Source organism: Leishmania braziliensis, chromosome 4, assembly GCF_000002845.2.
Source record: "Leishmania braziliensis MHOM/BR/75/M2904 complete genome, chromosome 4".
Classification (NCBI taxonomy): domain Eukaryota; phylum Euglenozoa; class Kinetoplastea; order Trypanosomatida; family Trypanosomatidae; genus Leishmania; species Leishmania braziliensis.
In genome coordinates, this window is record NC_009297.2 from 190,278 (window position 1) to 214,409 (window position 24,132).

Genomic DNA, 24,132 nt, shown 5'->3' on the forward strand with positions numbered 1-24,132 from the left:
ACGGAGTCGGCGCTGGCGGGGCCGGAGGGGAGAGGGGCCGGCGGGTGATGGGGCGGGAAGAGGGGAGAAGGGGGCAGAGAGGAAGGTGGGCGCGGGCGGGGACGAAAGCAGGCGTGCGGGGGGGCGGGGGGAGGGGAGAAGAGAAAGCAGCGAGAGGGAGGGAGGCGAGGGGGAGGGAAGGGCGAGAGGAGTGGAAGAGAAGAAGGGGGGGGAGAGGGGGAAGTGGCGGGGGCAAAGGGCGTGGGGGGAGTAAGGGGCAAGGGGAGGAGGGCAGAGAGGGAGGTAGTAGGAAGGGGAGAGGAGGGGAGAGGCGCAGCGGGGGAAGCCACAAGGCAGCCGGCGGGGGGTAGTGGGAGGGATGGATGGTGAGGGTGGGACGGCGCGGGGGGGAGGGGAGGGGAGTGTGGGCGGGTAGGGGGACGATTGGACGGGGTGACCCCCTCCACGGGGGCTGGGAGCGCAGCGGGGGCGACAGCGGGGATGCAGCGGAGGCGGGTCGCAAGGCGGCACCGGGCAGGGGGAAAGAGTGGGGAGTGGAAAGCGCGAGCGACGGAGGGGCGAAGGCGACCGCGCGGGACAGGATGAGGTGGGAACCAAGGCCGTCGGAAGTGCGGGGGGAGGGGAGGGGAGGGTCATGAGCAATGCACCCCGCTCCACTCATGAGTTCAGCATCCATGAAGAAGGGGCGGGCGGGCGAGCGAGTGAGCGGGGGGATCGCGAGGTAACAGTACAACTCACACGAACTCCCACAGCTCCCCCCCCTTCCTCCCTCCCCACCCCCAACCCGCACGACTAAGTTCGTTCACACCATCTCGCGGCTACAGCGGGGTCCGCAGAGATCCTCACCCCAAGCAGCGCCCCTAAATCCCGTGGTCGAAAGGGGAGGTGGGAAAGCGGGTCGCTGCTCTGAACGCCACTTCTCCACCTGGTTGGCCACAACATCGCTACACGTGTGCAAGGAGAACCACCTTTTGAAGTCCTTCTCACCCCTGTGTCGTTCAGCTTGCCCCTCTTTTCTGTTGCATCCGTGCGTATTGCCGGCGCTGATGCGATGCAGTGCGTGTGTGTGTGTGTGTGTACGTGTGTGTGCGCGCATGCGTCTAGGGCGAGTATGTGCCATCCAGTGAGAAGAGGAATGAACACACGTGCACTCGCCCCCGGCTCATACGCAGAGCAGAAGGGGTCCGGAGAAGAGAGAGGACGAGCCTCCCTGTCCATTTCCCTCCGCCCAAAAAAAAAAAAACATAGCCTGGCACCAAAAGCAACAACACTATCAGCGACGAAGCACCGCCCCCCCACCCACCCACCCACCACGCACAAAGGGGAAGCGCTGAGAGTGTGTGTGTGGGTGTGTGTGGCAGTGGAAAGAGAAAGCGAGAAGGCCATCACGGCAGCGGGTGTAGTGGAAAGGCTTGAACACACGCGTGCAGAGTCCAACACGCGGGCACAACCGAGGAATCTTGCATGCTATTCTCTCGCCAAGTGCTCTGCTGCCACCTTTCCCGTTCCCTCGGTTAAACATTGTCTGGAAGATGGGAGCACATCCAGTCCAGTCCTTCGTACAGGCCATCACCTGTGTGCGCGCAGCATCCTTGCACATACCACTTGTGGCCAGCCAGGTAGCGTCCCAGGCCCTTGTCAGAGAGGTCGCGAAAACCTAGCCCATCTACAAGCTCCGCAGGCGTCAGCCGCTGCGGCAGGTCCTGTTTGTTGCATAACACCAGTAAAGCTGCGCCGGACAGTAGCGGGTCGGACAAGAGTGTTCGTAGCTCGTCACGCACCTCGCCGACACGTGCGCGGTCATTGCTGTCAACGACGAAGATGACAGCGTTGGCGCCTTCGTAGTACATCTTCCACAGCGCCCGCAGCCGCTTCTGCCCACCCACGTCCCACAGGTGAAACGTCACGTTCCGGTAATCCACCGACTCGACGTGGAAGCCAATCGTCGGCACCGTCTCGCGCGAGGTGCCGAGCTTCAGCTTCTCTAGTATTGTTGTCTTCCCTGCTGCGTCGAGGCCGACCATCACGATGCTGGCCTTCTTGTTCTTGAAGAGGCCCTCAAACCAGCCGGAGATGATGTTGCCCATCTTTCGCCGATCAGGAAACCAAACCAAACCAAATCAAGCGTGGGCGAACAACACACGCTCACGCACACGAGCTGATCAGAGGGGGGGGGGGGAAGCAGCAGAGAAAAGAGGAATCCAGTGCGGGGGAGGGGAAGTCACAGCACACGATACAGAACGGCGGGAGAGGTAAAGGCCGAGGGAGGAGGAAGAGAGAGAGGGACGCGAGCAGAGGTCGTAAACAAACAACGCGTAGACACAGACACGTGCACGCCACGCAAGCGAAGATTTTGTGGCGAAGGAGAAGAAGGGGGGGGGGATGTATCAAGGACAACGAGGAGAGGAGAGGAGGGAGTCCGGAGAGGGGTATCCAGCTCAGAGAAGACTCAATAAAGGACAACAAGCATGGGCGTACGGACAGATACACCCACGCGCGATGATGGCGAGGACGGCGACGCGAACAGTCCGTGCGTACGAGAGAGAGAGAAGAGCGATCGAGAAGCTGAATTGTCGAGGGTGGGGAGTGGGAGAGAGTAGAAGGCGAGGAGAGTAAGACCTCTACTATGCCACGTGAAAGAGACGTGACGCGCACGCGTGATGAGTTGCTGGTGCTGCTGCGGGAGTGAGTGCATGCGAATGATGACGTCCTCCCTCCACACACCCACACCCACCTAAGGAAAGGAGCGTTGGTATGCAAAGCGGCACAGGAGGAGAAGAAGCTCGAGCGCACTGCTGCCGTGCGTCTCTGTTTCAGCAAAGGGGTGTCACACAAAACATGGGCGGAAAGAGAGACGGGGGAGGGGTGAGAAGGAGCCGACACATGCAGACCACGGCCGGAGGGTGTGTGGGGGTAGGAGGGAGGGGTAGAGATTTGACATAGATGTTGGGGAGAGTCTCTTAGATATACCCGTCCGCTCAGCCATCCACACAAACGTCAAGCACGATGAAGAGCGACGAGGGGAGAGAGCGCTGACCAATGACGCTACACTGATAGACTCACTCACGCAGACATAATGCGCATAGGTGCAGTGTGTGTGCGTGTGTGAGGAGGTGCAGCTTTACCTGCATTGTACTTTATCGGTTCAGTGTCTTTTAGGTGGTGTCCTTTGCGTTACTGCATGTAAGATTGATTACCCGAAAGGAGAAAGAAAGGAGAGTGTGCGTGAGTGCGATCGAGAGAGACAGAGTGCTCGTAGATGTGCATCGCTCTCCCCTGTAAGCGCTGATCACACGTTCGCTTAAAGCGTGTGAGCCACCATCAATCTAAAAGAAGAGAACAGCAAAACAAATGTGGAGGCACACACCCACAAGGCGGTGGGGATTTGGGGAGGGGGGGCGTGAGGGAAGGAGAGAGAAAGAGAGAGAGAGGCTCCCAGTTCGGCTACCGACCACTTATGCGGGCAGCAGTGCGTGAAGAAGACACCATCAACTAGCTAAACACCGACAGACATGCAACAACCTGCATTTACGAGGGCAGCACGAAACTCACAAAGCGCAGACGCACCACCAAGCAGTTGAGCAGAGGCATGGTAAGCCGAGGTCGCTGCCACAGCCACTGCCGCAGTAACGTGCGAGATGCGAACAGTGGGTGGGGGGGGAGGGGAGGGAAGAGGTGACGCAGCGCACACAGACACGACGACCTGGCAGGCGACACTTTATGAGAACCGGCCCAGTCTCCTTGCCCCCCCCCCCCTCCTACTAACTCACAAACACCTGCATGCAAGCATGCTGTACTGATTCATGCGGTGTTGGTGTGGTGGGGATCCGCATTGGACCTCTCCAGCTGCTCATTTTCACTCCCTCTCTGTTGCACAATGCCCTGCCCATTCCCACAGCCTAAGACCTGGTGCGTACGCGAGCACAGCGGCCGTTTGCCAGCATCACGACGACGACTTCGTGCTGTGCTTCGCGTTGCCGGTCTTCTTCGCTGCCTTGGTGCCGCTGCTCACAACGCGGGTGCCACTCGAGCCACTCAGATGCCCCACCTTCTTCATTTTGGACGCACCGCCCGTGGATACCACCGTGCCATTCTTCCTGCGCATCGACTGCATGCTTGAGATCTTATTTACCGCCGTTACGCCGCCACTGCGAGGACGATCATCGGACCCTTCTTCATTGGCCATCGCGGCAGCAGCCGCGATGGCCAGCATACGGCTGCTGGAGCCTGCCACCGACACAGACGAAGAGGCACCAGCGGAGGCTGATGCAGTGCTCATCGTTGCCTTCGGTGCCACAAAGTCTTTCCCCTTCTTGGCATTTGCCTTCCGCTTTCCGCTTGCACGGTGCGGCGCGACGTCGTTCATGCCAATCACGTACTCCTCCGGGCCGTTGTCATCGCTGTCGCAGCTGTCATTGTTGACCTCTGCCTTGCTGATATCCTCCTCCGCACAGGCCGCCTCGGCAGACGTCTCGCTCTCCTGCTGCTTCTGTCGACGCGCAAGCCGCTCCATGTCCGCCTTGGTCAGCGCGTGGCCCGCCAACGGGGCGTCAGCGTCGATCGTCTCGTACGTCACCGTCATCCGATGCGGCGCGTTCACGTCAGTCTTGCCGTACATGTTGGTCTTTGGCGGTGCCAGCTTCAGCGGCTTCGTGTAGTCGTACTGGACGTGGTTCAGCTCAGCACGGTAGTTGTTGTTCAGGTGCTTACGCGTGTTCGGCACACGCGAGTCCAGCTCCGGGTTGAGAAAATGGAAGCGCTTCTCCGGCTCCTGGGGCGGCACGGCGCTAATCCCGCCTTTCACAGTGAGTTCGAGCTTCTTGCTCAGCTGGCGAATGCGCTTCACCGTGTTCATCGCTTCCGCCTGCGCCCGCTGGCGCCGGTGCATCTTCTTCCACTTCGAGCGGCTGGACTTGGCCATTGCTGCTGCTGAGAGTTACAGGGGTGGTTTGGTGTGTGAACGGCACGTGGTAGAGGGGGAGAGGGAAGAGTGACTGGTGTTGCTGCTGCTACTTGTTGTTGAATGCGTGCGCGCGTGCACTACATCGGGTGCCACTGGCAAAGGCGTGGCTGAGCCAACTGTGTGGGGAGGAGAGAAGGCCGGCGTGGTTAGCGTGCGGTACAGCGCAGTAGAGAGAAACAGAGGAATACCGCGATAGCGAGTAGAGGAGGGGTTCGTACGGTCGAGAGTGACGACAGGAGTAGGGTGGGTGGGTGGGAGGAGAGAAGAGGAAATGAAGACGGAAGAGGAAGCGGAGACGCATGAGCGCCTACATCGCGGAGCATGAGGTGTTAGCCATCCCCCATCACATGGAAGGTTAGTGTCAAGGAAGGACAGAGGCCGACGCCTCTGCACGTTCGATGTGCACGCCATTCCCACCCACGTACTGAGGCCGCGCACAGACATACCGCGAGACCAAAGACGGGGGGAGGTGACCATCTCCTCCCCCCGCCCTCCTACGGGGCCGCGGGAGAAAGAGAGATTGAAGACGCTTCACCGCATTCAGGACCAAATGTGGGTATTTCCGCGTGTGTACGGGCGCGCATGTTGCTGTCGTAGGGGGAGGGGTCGAAGCAGCGTGGTGGAGACAAGGATGTGCCCCCTCCTCCCCTCGCCTTCCCTCTCTTTGCTCGTCGCTACGTAAACCTCGTTTTTCTAGGTTCAAATCTTAAGCGAATTTTTTCCATTCATTTGCCTTCTTCTGACATGTGGAGGCACAGAGAGAGAGAGAGAGGGCCGGTGGGAGGGACACCCCCCCCCTCCCATCCATACGTACGTCTCTGCGACAGCAGCGATACGCCTGCTGCGAGTGGTGACATTTTTGCTTGCGTCCGCACTAGACTTCCCTCCATGTGTCTCGCTTTGGCAATGCACCTACTCACACCCGCACACGCTGCATCCCCAAGGGCTGCGTGATGGCACCGCTGCAGCACTATGCTCTCACCCTCTCTGTCGGTCTCTCTCTCTCTCTCTCTGTGTATGTTTGTGCTACCCTTGACCTGCCTCGCCAGCACCGCTGCTGTCTCCGCCACCCTCCGCGGCGCCTTCGCTACCCCAGCTTGAGTGGTGGTGTGACGCGGAATGTCGATGGCCGCTATGAGGAGACTGTTGCGGCTTCTGTGGCTCACTTGCACTGATACTGGCGCCGCCGCTGCTGCTGGAGTTCACCGGTGATCCTGCCGCTCTTACAGTCGTGAGGTTTTGGCAATTCATCGTAAACGACGCCCCTCTCCGTGAAGGCGTCTGCGGCTGCTGAGGCATCGCCCCACCGCCCCCTGCAGTCCTCGCCGCGTCTGTACTGTGCGCCCCACCTACCCCCCAGATAACACTGGGATATCCCACGTACGGCGTGTAGGTGAAGGCCGGCTGCTGCTGCTGTTGCTGAGGTGCGTTAGCACTGGTTGCGGTAGCGTTGGAAGCGCCGTCGCTGCGATGGTTGCTACCTCCGTCTTGATCGGCGGCGGCAGTGAGGACGACATCAACAAAGCCGCTGCTGTGCCGCGTCGTGTGACCCTCCGGCTGCTGTTGTTGCTGTTGCCAGAGGTGCTGCTGCACATCGTAGTGCAGAGCTGTGAAGGGGTAGCTGGGGGACGAGGATGAACCAGCCGTGGTCGCAAGCCCACTGCAGGTTCGACTGATAATCGGTTGCTGCTGCTGCTGCTGCTGCTGGGCGAATGCTTGGTAGTAGAAGGCGGCTGCCGCAGCTGCCTGCTCCTGCTGCTCTTGGTACTGTTGCTGCTTCGGGGAGACGTAAACACCTGCGGGTTGGTTCATCACGTACGGGCTGCCGTAGGACATCTGGTGTCGTTGCAGGGTAACATGACCGTGGTTGCGACCGTACGTCATGTTCGGCGTGTAACCGTCACACGGTCCATCTGCGTCTTGCTCACAGACGTCGGCATTGCCTTCCGCGTCGGCGCCGCAACGGGTGAAGCGCTTAATGGCTTCAGCGGTGACCTGCACGTCATGCGGTGCCAGCTGCTGCTGGTAGTGCCGCAGCATCGTTGCATTTGCATTCGCACGGCCACCGTATTTTTCGAAGCGGTCGGCGTAGTCAACAACGCTCTCGCTGCCCTCCCCATAACCACCATAGTGCCCCCCGGCTTCGTCTTCATCTTCATCCTCCTCCACAGACATCAGCGCCACATCGACACAGTCAAGGGGACTATTGCCGCTGCACGCCGTGGCAGTGAGGCTCGTCCATCCCCCCTCCTGACTCTCGCCGTGGGGAGGCGAAACAGTGCGACTCGCTGCCGCTACCGCGGCCTCGTCGCCTTCATCAAGGTAGCCATGCGCCACAGTCACCCCCGCTGTCGTGGGTGTCGTGACGGCATGATTAGTGGATCCGTCAAAGACCTGCTCCCGCGAGTCTACATACGGCAGCTGCAGTGGTGTACGTCGGCGGGCATGAGTCCGCCCTGATGCTGAGGCCGCCGGAGTGGAGCCGGCTTCGCTTGCAGGACGGCTGCTACTACCACTACTGGCAGCGTGTGTGGCCGCCATATTGTGCACCGTTGTGGACACACCGTCGCTACCCTGATGACGGCGAGACGCGGTGCTCTTCTTCGCCGCGCTGGTGCTGCCGCTCCTGCCTTTTGAAAGAGGGGCGCTGCGGTGGTCATGCCCACCAAAGCCTCCCCCGCCTGGGTGCGCGGCTGCGTCCATGGCCTTCACTCCACTGGGGTCAGCCCGCTGCTGCGGTAGCTGCTGGTAAACGCATGCAGGCGATCCAGGCGGCATCATCATCATGCTATGCAAGTGAGGGAACGGCTCGGCAGCGTAGTGTTGCACCACCGCCGCATCGCCGCCGGGCTGTTGTTCGACGTGAGTGCCACTGTACGCGTGCATTGGCGACAACGTCATACTCACTCGCTGCTGCTGTGGCTGCGGATGCGTGTGAGGGTTGATCGGCATTGCCACCGCTGTGTTGCCTCCCGCGACCAGCGCTTGTTCTCGCTGCGCACCGCAGATATGGGCGTTGCTGCTCGTTGACATCATCGTGCGCGGTGGCCTTGGCGCCGACTGTCGCTGTTGCAGGGACGTTATGTCCCGAGTGCTCTCGACGTTCTCTTGAAAGGCGAGCGTCGGGGCGCTCCTGCCGTGGCACGAGTGACCCCCCTCGTCTGCGGCGCCGCCGTTACTGTGGTTTTGCGCCCGCGCCCCAGCGGAAACGGCGCTTTCGGCACTTCGCGCCGCAGCGACGGCTCGCTGCATGAGTGCCTGATGCACCGCCTGACAGTCAACGTCTGCCGACATGGGCGACAGACACTGAAGGACGTATTGAAGGCTGCAGCTGCCGTAGTACTGCGGCGACTGCCGCGCCACACCCCACTCGGCAAACCACCAGCACAGCCACTGGAAGTCGCGCATGTGCGTCATACGCGCTGTCAAGTCGTACTCGGGGTCGAAAGGCGATGTCATGTGAAAGTGCTGACCGCGGCGGGAGCAGAGGAGCGGCTTTGCCACGACCTCGGAGCTGCCGTCGGTGGCGAAGCGGATGCCGCTGGTCTCGTAGTCGAAGGCGCAGCCGTAGTAGTGGCAGAAGTCAAGGAAGAGGTCTGACACGTTTGCCTGCCGGCGCAGAAAGTCCGCGGCGAACGCTTCGAAGGCGTTGTCGTCGTCGTGATCCTCCGAAGTGTCATTTAACGTCGAGGCTGCTGCTGCTGGACTGGCGTTGGCGCCCGCTGCGTCCTGGCCGTTTGCCGAGTCGCCCTTACCGTCTGGAGAGGCTGTAGCTGCACCAGCCGTCTCTGCCTCCGCTGGCAGCGGCGTTGACTCAGTGGAGTGTCGGTCGGCTTTCTCAGGCCCCATATCATCTGCACTTCCAGCGGCGGCGATGGTCGATTCCTCCGGTGTCGCCACAGCCGCCGTCAAGCGCGCAACGCTCGTCTCCTCCTCCACCTTCTCGCCACGCCCTGTCGCTTCGCCAGCGCGTGGTTTATCCACGCACGACCCATCGCTCATCACGCGTTCGTGCGGTTGCGGCTCTACCGTCTTGAGTAGGTAGTGGTGCGGTGGTGGCGCGAGGCGGCCAGGCGCACCGTCGACTACAGGCGCTAGTACCTCGCCGGCACTCGGTATACCGGTGGCGCTGCCAGTGCCTGCAGTCCCGTTGGACTTAGGAAGTTGCTGCTCGTGCAACGGGGACAGGGTTCTACTGTTGTTGCTGCTGCTCGCACCGATTACTGCCCCGCCGCAGGAGGCTCCCTCAGAAGTGTCGGAGAAGGTTCTCTGCGGTTGCTGCGTACGCCCTGAGTCGCTTTCTTCTTCAGTGGTCGCTCCAGTCATAATCTGTGATGGCGGTGGCGGTAGCGCTACCGCCGCAGCCATCGACGTCCCGGCCGCCCTTGTCGAAGCTGCTGGGTCGCCGACAAAGCCCAGTATCGCTTGGCGAATCGAACGTAGGCGCCCCTCGTCCTCACCGGCGTAGGCAGCCTTGATGGTGGCACATACCCCCGTCGCCACAGCCGTGGAGGGTGACGCTTTCCTAAGCGCTGAGGCCACTTTCTGGGTGTCCCCACCGCTGCTATAGGGCCCGCCAACATCGCTGATGCCTGTTGCGTCTAGCAACGCACACCTTCTCGCCCCTGCATCCTCTACCACCTGGGCGCGACGCTTTTCCACACGCGCAAGATACTCGCCCAGCATCTGCTCCAGCAGCCCAAGATTGAGGGGGGTGGTGCCCGTCGGAGACGAGCCTTGGTACGCGGTAGCGGGGGAGTGAGGGGTGGCAGGGGAAGCAGCACTCTTGTCCTCAGTGTCGCCACAGCGCAGAGCCTCCACCGCTGAGCGATGTTGCCGCTGCTGTTCTCTGGCATCCGCCCTTGCTGGACAGGCTTTCCCCTCCGATGGCGACGACGCGGCGTTCCGTTCACGGAGGAGGAGGAGGATGCGTTTGCGGCATTCATGGTAGAAGTGGAGAACCATAAGATAAATGGCAAAGGATGTCACCCCGCCAGGCTCGCTCTCACCGACACCGAGACTGCGCACGCAGTACTTGAGGAACAAAATAAGCGGGCGTGCATGCGGGAACACCTCCAGAAGAGATCGTGTAAGCTGCATTGACCGCCAGTGCTCGCCGCCAGCGAAGGTGATGTCCACCTTGGTGCCGGTTGCCTTGTCTGTCAGCTTAATAACTGGTACCCGCGTCGCCGTGATGCACTGCACAAAGAACAGCGGACCTTCACGAACGGGGACGTAAGTCAGATGGCCGCTGGCACCACCACTAGAGCCACCGAGAACGACCGGGTTTCGCGTCACCGCGTCCTGGGGCGCAGGCAGAGGTACAGTGGTCTGTACCACAGCGGCCTTCTCTCCAGAGGCTGTTGCCGCTCTTGGCGACACCGACGACGGCGGAGGTCTCGTGGCCTCGTCGGTAACAGGGATCTCTGTAGCCCTGTCCGTCGCTTCCGCCTCAGCGGCCGCAGCATCTCCGTCGCTACCGGCATTACGACCTTCCTGCGCTGCAGCGCCGTCGCCTGCAGGCCTCGACTGCCTGCACTGACACTCTGTTTCAGTGGCCGACTTATCCGTGTCAGCTGCTGCTAGCTTGCTTCGTGGCAGCATCTGCGCATGTCCTGTGGTGATATCCTCGCCGATATTCAGGCCCGTTGTCATCACGGGTGACAGTGGAAGAGCGCCACCTTTTAGCTCCGCGTTCCCACTCGCTGGGGCAGACCCCTGCGAAGGCGACGAGGCGGAGTCATGCAGTTGCGTTATGGATGCTTGAAGGGCGAGACCACCGCCGCTGCTCCTGGCACGCTCAACATCTGAGCAGCTTGCTGCTGCTGCTGCTGGTAGTGGTGGTGGTGGTGCGACGGGTGGCATACCGCCACTCCTCGATGGCGCGAAGAGCACTGACAAGTCCATTGAGGTGCTGAAGTTGTAGCCTTTCTCGATCTGGCCGCGAAACACCTCCTCGGCCTGCTCTACGTCGTTAACGGTGCCGTAGAATTCTGTGTCCGCCGCTGCCATGTCGGAGTCGCGCAGGCGACCCGCGCTCGCACGGCACGCATGACCTACACCGCTCTTGTTGGAGGTCGATGTGGCATGCGGGCCGGGGACAGTGCCACCGAAGCCAGGCCCGGAGGCAAGGCGAACAAACTCGTCATCATCGTCAGCGGTGGTGCTCGCCGTGAGAAACACTTTACGCGTGTCGAGGGGAAAGGCGGCAGCGGAGGAGCACGTCGTGCTGGACTCTGTCGACGATAGCGAGGCGCTGCAGTTTTGCTGAAGCGTCGCTGTGGCCGTGCCGTCTTGAAACACACAGGAAGAGCGCTGTGCGTCGCCAGACACGGCGCGATTCGGCGCAGCACGCGCCACCTCATCGATCTCTCTTCTTAGCGCTAAGTCCACCGGCGCCGCTGCGCCAAGGAGGGTCGTAGCGATACTGCGACCACGTGCTACACGCTTCGGCGAGAGGCCGCTCGCCCCTTCAGATTTTCTGTCCTTCTCTCCAGCCCATCTGCGGCTGCCATCGGCGTCGCTGCTGGGGTTATGCAAACTGGCCGCTTCGTAGCTTTCGCTAGCACTGCCGCTACTACTGCTGCGGTTCTCTCTGGATTGGTGACGGTCTTCGTCGGGTGCTGCTGCCGCTGACACGAGGGCCGTTTGCTTTGCTCGGTCCTTCTCCTCCTCCACCAGCTGCCGCCGGCGGTACTGTGCTTCAGCCTCGATGAGCTCCTGCAAGCGAAGCGCGTCATTTTTGCTGTCTTCGTCCAACTCCAGGAGGGCTTGCGACAGCCGCTGTAGCGCTTCGAGCGGCGCGATCGGCTCATACCCGACGGCGAGGAGGTCCACATCGCTCGACGGCAGCGCTAAACCGGTCGTGATGGAGCCATGGACACGAATTGCTGAAGTCTGGCTGACGTTCTTTCGCAGCACGGCCTCGATGGTCCAGCAGAGCTGCTCGCGGTTCGCTTCGTCCGCCGGCTTCAGCGTCAGGCACGTCGCCACAAACGTTGGCAACACCATGATGAAGTCGTAGTACGGGATCGGCGGTGGGTCTGCCGTGGGGTGCTGCTGATGCTGGTTTCGGCGGTGGGACATGGGCTGCTGCCCCGCGCCCCCACTGCCAACGTTAAGTGTGTTGTGGTGCACGTGCATCATGCCGCCAGCACTACTGCCGACTTGGCTGGTGCCTTGCTGCTGCAGATTCGGCAGACCTCCGTACATGGGGTTCATGTGGTTGCCTGACTGGCTCATCGACATCACCTGCTGTTGCGGATGGCCGTGGCGACTGCCGCTGCGCAGGTTGTTGATGAAGCCGCCAATAGTGCTAGCGCTGTGGCTGTTGCTCCCACGACTGTACGTATGGTCGCTGGCGGTGCCCTTGTGCTTTGTGTTTGTCGAGCGGCCGTGGTTGGAGCCACCTATGCTGCCCCAGCTCATGGTGGCCGAGACCCCACCCTGCGATCGAGGCAGGGTGTGTGACGAGATGGTGGCGAGGGTATGCTCCAGCCCTGCGCCAGGAGACATGGGGGACTGCGATAGCATGTCTTCGTGATGGCTCGTGATAATGTTGCCCCCACCGCTGCTACTGTCGAGGCTCACGCTTCCGAGAGAAGTGGTGTGGTGGTGGTGATGATGGGGGCGCTGCGAGAACTGCCCAGAGACGGACGACGGATGCGCCAGCGGCGGCGTGTGGTGGTGTCGTGGTATGCCAGTCGCCATGCTCAGCGTTGGGCTGCCGGCGCCGCCAGTAGCCGCCATCGAGGCTGCCGCAGGCGCACTCGCGTGATCCGCCGCTGATGATGGGTCAGCATTCATTGTTGACGAAACACCGATGCGGATGCTCGGCAAGTGGCCGTTGCGCAGAAGCAACGGTGTGGACGAGGACACACTCCCTGTCGCTGCCGGGCCGGGGGACGGGGAGGCGGACGGTGCGAACTGTCCAGCTACACTCTGACTAGCCGCCACCGCGGCTTGAACTTTCGCTTTGGCTGCTGCCGCCGCGGCACGACCCCGGTGGAGGCCAGGTGCACGCTGCGGCGAGCGAGGTGCGCCGCCACCGCTTGCGCTCATGGGTGCGGCGGCGGAGTCAAACATCGTTGCCGCCGCGCCTTTCATAGACGCGTTTACTGCGCCGGCAGTCAGCAGGGCTTTGGCGCTGGTGCTGCTGCAGCGTGGACTGATGGTCGCCGCCGCGCTGCCGAGATTCATGTCAGACGCGGAAGGCCGCAGATGTGGGTGTTGTTGTTGCTGTGGAGGTACAATGGGGGAGCAGTTGCAGCGGCCGTGCGTCACCGTCTGCTGCTGTTGCTGGTACCCATAGCCATTCATGTAACCGGCGTTGCCACTACAGTCTGCTGTCGCCATCTCAGCGGGTAGCAGCTTCTCGGAAGCGTCGCTCATGCCAAGCATTGTGTTCGCAATGTGCCCCGCGTACCTCATCGGGAATGGTGTTCCTGCTAAGGGAATCGTCATCATGCCAGTAGGGCCATTCGTCATCATCTGCGGTCCACCGCTCCAACTGCGGCCCACCACTTCTGTGTCACTGGTCACGTGGACTGCACCTTCCCCAGGCAGAGTTGCTGACACTGCCGCAGACGTCGTGGAAGGGGGGTGCCAGCCAGGACGGCGGCTCACGTTACTCGTGTTTGGCGCCGCTGCTGTGCTCGTCGGGGCCGACGCCGTGCGGGAGGACGATGAGTGTGCAGCAGGAATAATTCTGGTCGACTTCCTGCCACTGGCTGCCGGTATTGGGCTATCCTCCGGGTGTGCAGCCACGACTTCGTTGCTCTCTGCAGCTATGTCAACCACCACCGCTGTCCCAGGCTGTTGGACCTTTTCAGCTGCTGCTGCTGCTGCCGCCGCCGCCGCTGCCACCCGCATCTTGTGCTTACGCTTCGCTGAGCGGGAGGGCTTTGATGACGGTTCTGCTTCTTGCTTCTCGGCAGCACTGAACTCTGTTGACTCTGCCGCCTCTGCTGCCGCACCTTCAGGTTGGTTACCCTCGCTCGTTGCGGGGGGTTGAGATGGTGCCACAGGGGTTCCACTGGACACCAGAACAGCAGATACCGAGCTGCCGCCACGTCGCGGGGCCGCCAAGTGCGAAGACGCACTCGTTACCACGTCTGTCTCAGCGTGGGTTTCTGCGGCGCTTTTCGGCGACAGCGTGGTGACGGGGCCGTGAGCATCTGCCGCGCTGCCTGTGTAGCTTGCCATCCCGGCTACTTCCCGCAGGTGGGTAGCCATGCCCGTTGAACTGCCGTGCGGTGGGGCGGCAGGCGGCAGCGCGTTGGCCTTGCTTGCCGCAAAGTCCGACGAGGCAACAATAGGCTCTGACACGGCTGTACTCACGCTCGGACACAACGGGGATGGTGATGAAGAAGACGCCTCCGCCAAAGCCGTTACCCCTGCAGTGGCAGCTGCGTTCATTGATGGCGTCACGGTTGCACCAGACGTTGTTGTCACCACGTCCAATGAGGCCTCCGTTTTGTTGTTGGAGCCACCGCCGCCGCCGCCGCTATCACCAGCACTCCGATGCTGCTGCAACGAGTCCTCACGTGCGTGTGGTGGTCGATACAACTTGCTGAGCGGCGCTGCGATGGCTTTCAGTGGGGGGGACTGCCGTCCAGGCCACACAGAAGCTGCGGGTGAGGAGGGAGAGCGTTCACCACCGCCGCCGCTGGTGCTTCCCTCGACGCTATCGGCATCCACCGATCGATGAGCTCGGGTATGCTCTATTTTTGAAGTAAGTAAAGCACAGGTAGCAGGGGCAGCGGCTGTCGTTGTTGCCGATATGGCGCCCACCTGCGCGTCAGGTGACGTCAGGGAAGATTTCAGTCGGCCCAACAACGAAGCCCCCATCGCAAGAATTGGCACTGACTGGGCAGGCGTGCTGCTCGCCGACGAATCGAGTGGCGATGACGCGGTGACGAGGACGCTGTTCCTCAGTACTGCCGCGCCTGTGTTATCCTTCTCCGCCATCACCCCCATCGCTGTAGATGGCGAGGGCAACGGCGGTGAGGCGTCGGCGCCACTGCTTGGCTTACCGAAGGCGCAACTTCGTGCCACAAAGCGGTTGCACACAGGCACCGCCTGCGGGGACGCCGTAAAAGTTGTCTGCCTGGGGTTGACTACATGTGACTCCGATACGGGCGAAGATTTCGCTGACGTCTGCGGAGGTGGTGGCGAGGTTTTACTAGAGCTCATTAGTTGGTGTGTGGCAGAGACCGACCAGAAGGAGGAAAGACCAGAAGGAAGTAAGGCGTGAAAATACGAAGACACACACACACACACACTGACAGAGAGGGGAGGGAGAGCGAGAGCACAAGAGAGATGAAACAAAGGAGAGGCGAGCAAGACGAGTCCGCCTGCGTGCCAACAAACGAAACACAAAGAGAGGCCCATGCACACCTAACAGGTGAGCGTGTACCCTTATGTACACTCCACCACCCCCCTCCTTGGAGCAGGATAGCGTCACCACCACCACCACCACCGCGAACAACACAGAGACTAGACGCTCAGGCAGGCACTACTGCACACACCCTTCCCCTCCACGTTCACTCGACAATAACACAAGATGAGAGATGAGAGAGAGAGGAAAGAAAGTAGCCAAACGCCACGTAGTTGCCGTCAAGTGTTTCAGCAACGTGAAAGTCCCACGCACAAACCTACGGAGAAATAGCCAGCCGCAACAGAGAGAAATAAACGAAAAAGAGAGAGAAAGAGAGAGATGAACACCCCAGAGGATGAGGACATACGCCAGTAACACCAGGTAGTGTAGTAGCAGAGGCCAGAAGACTGACACACACACAGTGGGGCAAAACGCTGGTATGCGCACTAAGAGATGAAAGAGCGAGCGAGCGAGAGGCACACGTGGCCTTTCCCCTTTTCCTCACCGTCTTGGGTTTATTTTTGCCTCTCCTTTTGCTTTTACTTTTGCTTTCAATCTGTTCGACGTCTCTCGCTCGCTTCTTCAAAGTGTTTATGAATATACTCACCTTGCACTTCTGCCATACCTTCCTTCCTTCCTCCTTCCCCCCTCGGCGTCCTGCCAGCCAGCGCTCGCTTGTGTGTGCGTGCGTGTTTTCGCCTTCAGATATGCATCTTATTTCGGGTGATCGGGCCTCGCGTTTCATTTGTTACACGCGGGTTACCTGCCGCCGCCGCACTTGTCTCGTGTTGTTTCCCTTTTCCTTTGCTCTTCTCTCACTCACGCGCTTTGAGTGGCACGTTGGGTGATGCGGGCGGATGGCTTGGGAGGGGGTATGTACCTACGGATTGTGTGCTGCAATGCGCGTCCGTGGCGAGAGAGTCAGATGAGCAGCGTGGCTAATCAACACGCCTACACACACACACACTATATATATATATATATAGTGTGCGTGTGCTTTGCGTGCCAGTGGACGTTCCGTGAGCGTATCAGGGAGCAGCACTGCGGTCATGAGCAAGCGCGTGCGTACACACACACACACACACACACACACACACAGACACGCTGCTCGCACAGGTCGCTGGTTTCCTGCCACACGCGCACCACCAGCACACCCGCCAGCGACAGGAGACCTAAGTGAGTAATCCGCACCTGTGAGTGAGGGAAGAGGGAAAAACAAGCTACGACGGTGGTGGTGGTGGTGCTGCCGCTTTGATGCTTCTCTGATGAGGGGAGCCGACGGAAGAATGAGGCAGGGGTGGGGGTGGGAGTGCTCAGGGGTATAAGAGGGATGCAAGGGAATGCCTACTCGCCCCGCTCTTTGCCGGGACGTGCGTGCGTGCGTGTGTGTGTGCGTGGGGGGGGTGGGGGAACGGTTTCTCAAGGAAACCATCTCCGCACTGCAAACGTCTACCTGTGTTTTGCATTCGCGCTGATGAAGTGTGCTTTTCTGTAGGCTTCTCACAATACCGGTGGACGCCGAAACGTGCTCATCACCACAGCGGGCTTTGCAATTTGTCTCCCTGCCGCTCTCTCTCGCTCTCTTGGTACCTCCAGCATCCTTTGCGGATTCAGCTGCAGTACGCAAACACACGCGTACGAGCCTCTGAAGGGGGGCCCAGGAACGACGAGGAGGGGGGGTGGGGCAGGGAGTGGCGAAGCAGAGGAAATCTCTCTAAAGTTAACGTCTTACACTGACGCCTGAGGTCGACGCAAAAACTAGCATGGGGGGGTTTGGATGGGTGGGGAGGCGGTTGTTATTAACTCGAAAAAACCCACCCCACTGTAGCGTAGGACGACAGCGGCGGCGGGGGGGGGGGGGGGGTAGCGACATTTAAAGACACCCGCTCCAACGTTAACAACTTCAGCACCACGACAGTAACAGAAAGGAGGGAGGGGAAGTAGCGGGGCGGCAGGAGAGGGTAAGCAAAGCTGTGTCAGAGTGGGTTGGGTAGGGATGGTGGTGACCTCAAGGGCCTAAGAGGCGGAGGTGCACCCCTTAACAAAGGAGAAGAGTGCGGGCGGATTGATACATCAAGTGCTTAGATAGATAAGTTTCTCAGGTAAGGGGGGGGGGGAGAAAAGAGAAGGTCAGTGATCAAGCAAAAAATGGAAGAATACTACGTCTGTGTGTCGAGCGCGCCTGTGTGCGTGGACTGAGCGATGCATACCAACAGAGTGTTGAAGCGGCAGGGTCCCGAGTAAGAGCAGCAGCACACGCCCCCCCCCCCCCCCCCCCACACACACACACACACAGGTTAAGCAAATAAGTACTACAGTAAAAGAGAGAATGTTTGTGTGCGTGGGCGTGCGTGATGCCAGAAAAAAAAAAAATGAGGCTCGATGAATTCCGCACATCGCCTGTTCTCAATCGATCCGAGGCGGCGAGGTTTCCCCCCCTTTTTACACACTACGCGATGGGCAGCATTTGCTGCCACACACCACTTGGGCTCTCAATACCTCCTCGTGCTGGGAAAGTCGAATCAGCAGGCATTCCTATGTCGTGCCCAGGCCATCAGCCGGTAGAACAGCTGGCGATGAGGGAGATCAACACAGCTGCCACTCTCCATCGCCCAAGGAGCTTTGCCATGGCCGATAGTCAAGAGGACCAGTGTGATGGAGGGAAGTCGAGTGCCTCTTAAACAAGTGCTGCTCGGCTACCCGAGAGCGATTAAACATAAAAATGAGTCCAAGACACGCACATCGCGAAGAGACCCAGCGTGGCTGGTAAAGGAGGAGGGAGGAGGGAGGAGGGAGGAGGAAGGAGGGAGGGCGTCGGATGAAGCGACGCGCGGTGCTGCCATGAACGCAGGCCTTATAATCGACATCGCTTTCCGGTCGACCCGGGGCGTACACCCCTCTGTTGCAAGCGACAACGACGGTGAAAAACAAACGAAAAAAGATGTGAGCACAACGGGGAGAGGAGGGAGGAGGGAGGAGGGGAGGGAGCAGAGGAAGAGAGACAAGAAAGTGTGCCTCGCTGAAAATTCCACGCGCGCATGCGTCTGGTGACGTCGACGCAAACGCTGCCCTGGGTAAACCCACACTTGTCCACATAACCCTAATTAGCGGACCGTGCCCCCTCGCCTCACCGGGTTCAGTGATGCGGCGCTGCGTGGCAGGCAGGTGTGGCCACTCGCACACGCACACGCACACGCAGGCATAGACAAAGAGAGCCACAAAGGCGCAGACTGTCATGCCAGCCTCGTGGGTGAAAATACGTGGCTCCCGGCGGTGTGTGTCGGGTGTGCCCTCCCGCCGCTGCCGCTGCCTCTCTCTCTCCTACCTAGCGAAGTGGTTCAGTGCCTCGAAACCTACCCCTGTGCAAGACACGTTCGCCTAGGATGAGCGCTCCTCGCATACATCCCCCCCGTCCTCTCCCACCTACGAAAGGACTCTGCCTTTCCGTATCACTGGATCGACCGCAAAGACCTAGAAGGCGCCTTCTTTGTGCACGGTTACATCGGCAGCTGGGCTGGCGCGCGCCTCACACTGACCTAGGCACTGGCGGGAGCCCTCCCCTACATCCTTTTTTTTTTTTACCCCCTTTTAGGACTCAGTAAGCACAACGCAAGAACGCCTATCCTTGCGTTGTGCTTACTGAGTCCGAGACGCGGGGCTGTTTCTCACAATGCCGCGTCACGGATCTTGCGCATCGCCTCGACCCGCGACTTGGCCAGCACGAGGAGCCGTAGAACACGGCGAGACTTAACATGAACCCGTACTTCAAGCAGAAAGAGATACATGGAGAGGAGGAGGCCGATGGGGAGGGCGACACTCGTGTAGAGGTAGGCCACCTCGAACTGGCGCTGATCTAGAAGTGTGAAGAGCAGTGCGACCTGATTCGCCATGGACCAATTTGTCGACGGCTGCGGTGATACGACGTTGACGCCGCTACCCGCGCAGAAGGGGGGAATAAGCCAAAACACGTGCCGCACGCTTAACTGCATTTTGGTGCAGTCGTGCACTGCATAGGATGGCGGCACCGGCGTCACGGCGCGCGCCGTGTCGGTGGCGTACATGGCTGCCGTCGCCGCCTCGCGGAGGATTCTGCGCCACGACCAGGTGAAGTACATGGCCGACAACAGCCCCTGGAAGAGGGAGAAGAGCATGATCAAGTACGTCCAGGGCAGCACGCGCTCCAAGCCGTACAGATCGCCACTCCATGACGTCCATCGCCGCCGCACTGCCGACGCCGACAGCGTGGCACCGCGTGTGCGTTGCCGCCTCCGCCGCTTTTCTCGGGACTCATGCGTGAGGCCGCACAACCTCCGGAGCCGCATGGGAAAGTCGAGGATGTGAAGCACGCGACTGACATACTTTATGCAGGAGTGCAGCACGGCAAAGGTGTGTACTGCAGCGAGGACGCGCTGAAGCCGCTGGCGTAACATCCACAGCGACTGTGGAGAAAAGCAGCTAGATGTGCTCCGATGGCTGAGGCTGCCTATCTCAGTGTCGGAGAGGCTCGCATTAGCTGTGGGAGTCCCCCCCGACGAGGACCAGTATGGTAGCTGCGGAAGCAGCGGGTTGCACGAGCTCAGGGTGGCGTTCGTCGCTGAGAGGCTTACCACCTCACTGGGTGTGTCAGCTGCCGGCGTCCTCCGCTTCTTCACCCGCATCATTCGCAGGATGTTGCCTACAAGCCCATGCACATCATCGCTCGTAACAATGACCTCTTCATCCTTGTCCTTGCTGAGCTTATTCCACACGCCACTGTGCTGCAGCTGGGCAGATTCCACAACGCTGACCGCATCATCGTACATTGCATCGTCGTCGCCATTGCAGAAGCTACTTTCCATGAGTGTGAGCAACGCCGCAGGGGGTGGTGCGTCAGGCACGTCGACCTCGAAGGAACTGAGCATCGAGCATCGGTCGGCCAACGCAGGCAGCACCGTCGTCGCTTCTGGATGTGTGATGACCACCTCCGGCACATCCAGGAGCGGCGCGGCGTCTGGATGCGGGTGCGGAACGCAGGCCAGGCACCACGGGATCCAGTGAAGTCTGGATAGCGTCGCAGCCGCCGCTGTCATCTGACGGGCAGCCTCCTCTAGCCCCTCTTTATCGTCCTTCCTGCACCACCGGTCGTTACTGTCGTGCAGCTGCCGTAGAGCGCGCCAGCGCAGCGTGTGGCCGCCGATCAAGAGGACCACATATGCGGTGATGCCTAAGAGGCTTACCGGCACCAACCAGAACCACAGGGCGGCGTTGGTGTCGAGCTTGAAGCTGTACAGCGCAAAGTAGTAGTCCACTGAGAGGCGCCACGTCGCGAGGCTTGTGCAAACCAAAAACCCAAGGGTGAAGCCGAAATACGTCATCGTGGGCACGCGGTCATCACGTCCCAACGTGGCGGTGGAGGGGAAAGAGGAGGCAGAGACAGCTGCAGCAGCTCCAAAGGACGACAGGAGAAGCGAGTCAGTGAGCGTGACACTCGCTGCTGAAGTGGACAGCACCGCGGTTGACTGTTTCGCGACCGCCCAGCTTGTGCTCTTCGCCAGGCTGCAGTCACGGTCCCCGAGTCCAGACAGTGCCAGTTGGGCGTGCCCTACCGAAGGGAGCGTAAGGAATGGAGAGGCATGTGAGCCCGACGTTCTCGGCGCCAGCGGTGCTGGAGAACGTGCCGGGCATCCAGCACCGCTTGCGATGAGCCGCTCCCGTGAGTGTTGTGGTGACCGAGGCACATTTGGCGGGGCGGTGCAATGATGATAGTCGCGGAACAGACTCCTTCGAGGGGTGCCCCCCTCCGCATCAACAGCACTGGACCACGTCTCGATGGCACCACCATCAGCAGCAGGGGAGGCGGGGGCTTCATTCACATGCACTTCGCTAACGTCATGCAGTGTCGTTCCTGCTGCCAGTGGGGTAAGCCGTGTGGGGGTGTAGGATGACTGAGAGCGGGTCGTTGTCCATGATGCACTACTGTCGCCACCGACAGGCACGAGGTCGTTCAGTATCCCCCCGCTGCTGCTTCTGCCAATTAAGCGGTGCGTCATGCCGTCAGTCTCAGAAGGGTAGTGGCTGAGATTCACGAGGTCTCGCCCAGGTCTCGTTCTCGCTGGGGTTGCCGCTTGCGTTGCCCTCGTCGCGGAACTCCGAACGCTGGCCAATGGCTCCGACGGAAACGGCTGCTGCTGCATGGCGGAGTGGGAGAGGATGCGGTGCCTATGGGCGCTGCTCACTGCGCTGCTGTTTCTGCCAAGGCCGCCGTAGCTGCGCAGCGGCCGTAGACCAGGCCTTCTCGGCGGTGACGAAAGGAGCAGGCTCGTCTTTGTAGTCGACACCAGCGGCGACACTGTATCGGTCTGAGCTGCTGCCACGGATGCCAAACCGGTGCAGGCGCTCTTGGCCTTAGCTGCGAGGGATGCGCTGCTAGTGTGAAGGCCTACGAGCCGGTTGTTGCGTTCTTGAGAACTCCGCAGAACGATCATCTGACGGTAGTGCAAGATGCCCAAGCAGATGAGTCCAGCAACGAACAGCTCCAGCGCGAACAAGGCAACCTCGGGGTGGCTGTGCGCCACAGCGTACAGGCGCCCACGTGGCGGGGCCGCCGCCTGCGGAATCAGTGCTGGGACTGCGTTCCACAGGAAAATGTGGGGGAGAAGCATGGCCGCGAAAAGCCGCGCGAGTGTACGCCGCAGTGTGTCGCGCTCGCACTCCAGGTAGCCCACCGCGTCCATGACCACTCCGGCTCGTGTGGCCACCGCCGCAGGCGGGAATAATCTAGGGCTGCCGGGTATGGTGGCACCTGATGTTGCGCGGTGGAAGAGGTGCTGCGAGAGTGCACCGTCGCTGCAGCAAGTAGCAATAGATTCGTCAGCCGCGTTGTGCTTTTTCTCTGCCAACGCATCTGGCACTACGGCCGACGCAAACAACGAAGACACAGCTGAGATGACCAGCCTAGGCGATGCCTCATTGCTATCACTGCCGCTGGCTGAGTTGGCAATGCTGGAGGTGACCCGCGAAACAGCTGCCGACAGTGATATCGGTCTTGGGCGTAGTGTGCTCGGCTTCATCGAGGAGCCCTGGGGCGAGCCCGGTGCGGTGGCAGTCATGGAGTGCGGGGTGGCAGCATCGGCGACAGACTCAGAGGTGCGAGAAGGGTACGGCGACGACGACGCATGGGACCACCTGCCACCCGCCATGCGCGAAAACTCAGAGGATGGCGACTGCTGCTGCTGCTGGCGTACGTTTGTAAAGGCCGACACCCCACTAGCCTCGCGGATCACAGTGCCATTCATGCTCCTCATTCTGTTGGCGTAGTCGGCGGGGTGTGTGGCGAGCGCAGCGGAGAAAGATGCGACGCCCTTGGTAGCTGTGGTTCTTGTCGTGGACACGGCTGCACCGGCAGCTACAGCATCAGCAGCGGGGTGCGAGAAGGTGGCCCCTTGGGAGGCCTTGGCCGAGGTTATCGGCCCTGCTGCTCGCTCACATCGCCCTTGAAGGAGCGGACTTGTTCTCGGCGTGTTCCTGAGGAGGGAGGGCTTGCTTGCTTGCAAAGGAATCAGCGATGCGGCAAAGATGACTGCTGATCCGTCTTGGTCGGCCGAGTCAACGTGTGGGAGGGATGCGGGCGGGGAGTTGGCGGGGTTGAAGGTGGCCATCGCACCGTCACCCGTGTACGGGTAGCTCACCTGACGCTCGAGATAGACATCGGCCAGGGTTGTCACTGCCCCTGGAACTGACGAGATGCGACCCTTTTCAGCGGACATGGCTGCGGTGCGGCTAAACGACTTCAAGAGGCACTTCCGGGATGCCGAAGTGGTCACTGGAGAGAGCAACTCGAGCGACGCGGCCGTGGTGGGGACGCCAACGACTAAAGACTCGCAGGGTTGGGCTTCTGTGGTGCCCTCGTTGTCGTATGTAGCCATTATCTCAACCATTCCAGTGGCAGCGGCTGTGGGCGGCTGAATGGATGACTGAACGGCAGTCGTTGCCGCTGCCCGTTGCAGTCCTGATGCCTTTGCCTCTCTGGAGCTGAGGCTCTCCACGCCGCTTCTCTTACTGACAAGGCTGAGCAGATCATTCGTGCTACTAGCGCCAGCATCCCTATCCCTGCCCTTATGATACTGCAGGACTGGTGCCGGCAGGTGCTTACTGCTGCCTGAGGAGAGGCTTTGGCCTTCACGTGATGAAAGAGACAGCTTCCGCTGGTGGAGATGGTGATGGTAGGACAGCGGTGGTGGCATGGCGAACAACTCGTGCGATGAGCTCAGCTTCGATTGTGGCGAGACGCGCAAGAAGAGCGGTGAGGAAAGCAAAAGAGGTGGTCTGCAGGTACTCCTGTTGGTTGCTGTAGCACATCGTTGGGCGCTTCTGGGGTGTTTGGTGAGTGTAAAAGGGGGGGGGGCGCAGGAAACAATTGCGTCCATGCGCACACACTCTTTCCTTCTCCAGTCTAAGAGAGGGGGAGTGAGGGATGGAGGGAGGGAGGAAGGAATTGGGGGGGGGAGGGAGGGAAGGCAGAGAAGTAAACGGAGTCCATGAACGAGCCAGCATATTCGTCTCAATCGGCTTGACTTCTGGGCTGCCTGTACGACTGGGCTCCTCACACCGAGGCCACGCCGTCAGGAAGAGTGTGCTGTTTATACAGGAGCGCTGCTGAGCGTGTATATGCGCTGTGCGCTTTTTTGGGGCACCGACGGGGGTGCAGGGCTAACCGTCCTTCCGGATTCCCTCTCACACCTGGTGGAGATGTGAATGGGGGGGGGTCGGTATGGATGGGGGTGTCTCGAATATACGAGCAATAATGGAAGGG

General features: G+C 60.6%; 4 protein-coding genes across 4 annotated transcripts; all 4 read right to left on the reverse strand.

Moving 5' to 3' along the window:
- Positions 1 to 1,514: 1,514 nt before the first annotated feature.
- Positions 1,515 to 2,087, reverse strand: LBRM_04_0530 (putative ADP-ribosylation factor; the record flags this gene model as incomplete). Its single annotated transcript, XM_001561687.1, has 1 exon — positions 1,515 to 2,087. The coding sequence occupies one exon, from the start codon at positions 2,085 to 2,087 to the stop codon at positions 1,515 to 1,517; it is 573 nt and encodes a 190-aa protein (XP_001561737.1).
- Positions 2,088 to 3,943: 1,856 nt separating this feature from the next.
- LBRM_04_0540 (conserved hypothetical protein) lies at positions 3,944 to 4,921 on the reverse strand (the record flags this gene model as incomplete). Its single annotated transcript, XM_001561688.1, has 1 exon — positions 3,944 to 4,921. The coding sequence occupies one exon, from the start codon at positions 4,919 to 4,921 to the stop codon at positions 3,944 to 3,946; it is 978 nt and encodes a 325-aa protein (XP_001561738.1).
- A 1,068-nt stretch (positions 4,922 to 5,989) lies between these two features.
- LBRM_04_0550 (conserved hypothetical protein) lies at positions 5,990 to 15,157 on the reverse strand (the record flags this gene model as incomplete). Its single annotated transcript, XM_001561689.2, has 1 exon — positions 5,990 to 15,157. The coding sequence occupies one exon, from the start codon at positions 15,155 to 15,157 to the stop codon at positions 5,990 to 5,992; it is 9,168 nt and encodes a 3,055-aa protein (XP_001561739.2).
- Positions 15,158 to 19,006: 3,849 nt separating this feature from the next.
- Positions 19,007 to 23,746, reverse strand: LBRM_04_0560 (hypothetical protein; the record flags this gene model as incomplete). Its single annotated transcript, XM_001561690.2, has 1 exon — positions 19,007 to 23,746. The coding sequence occupies one exon, from the start codon at positions 23,744 to 23,746 to the stop codon at positions 19,007 to 19,009; it is 4,740 nt and encodes a 1,579-aa protein (XP_001561740.1).
- Positions 23,747 to 24,132: the final 386 nt, after the last annotated feature.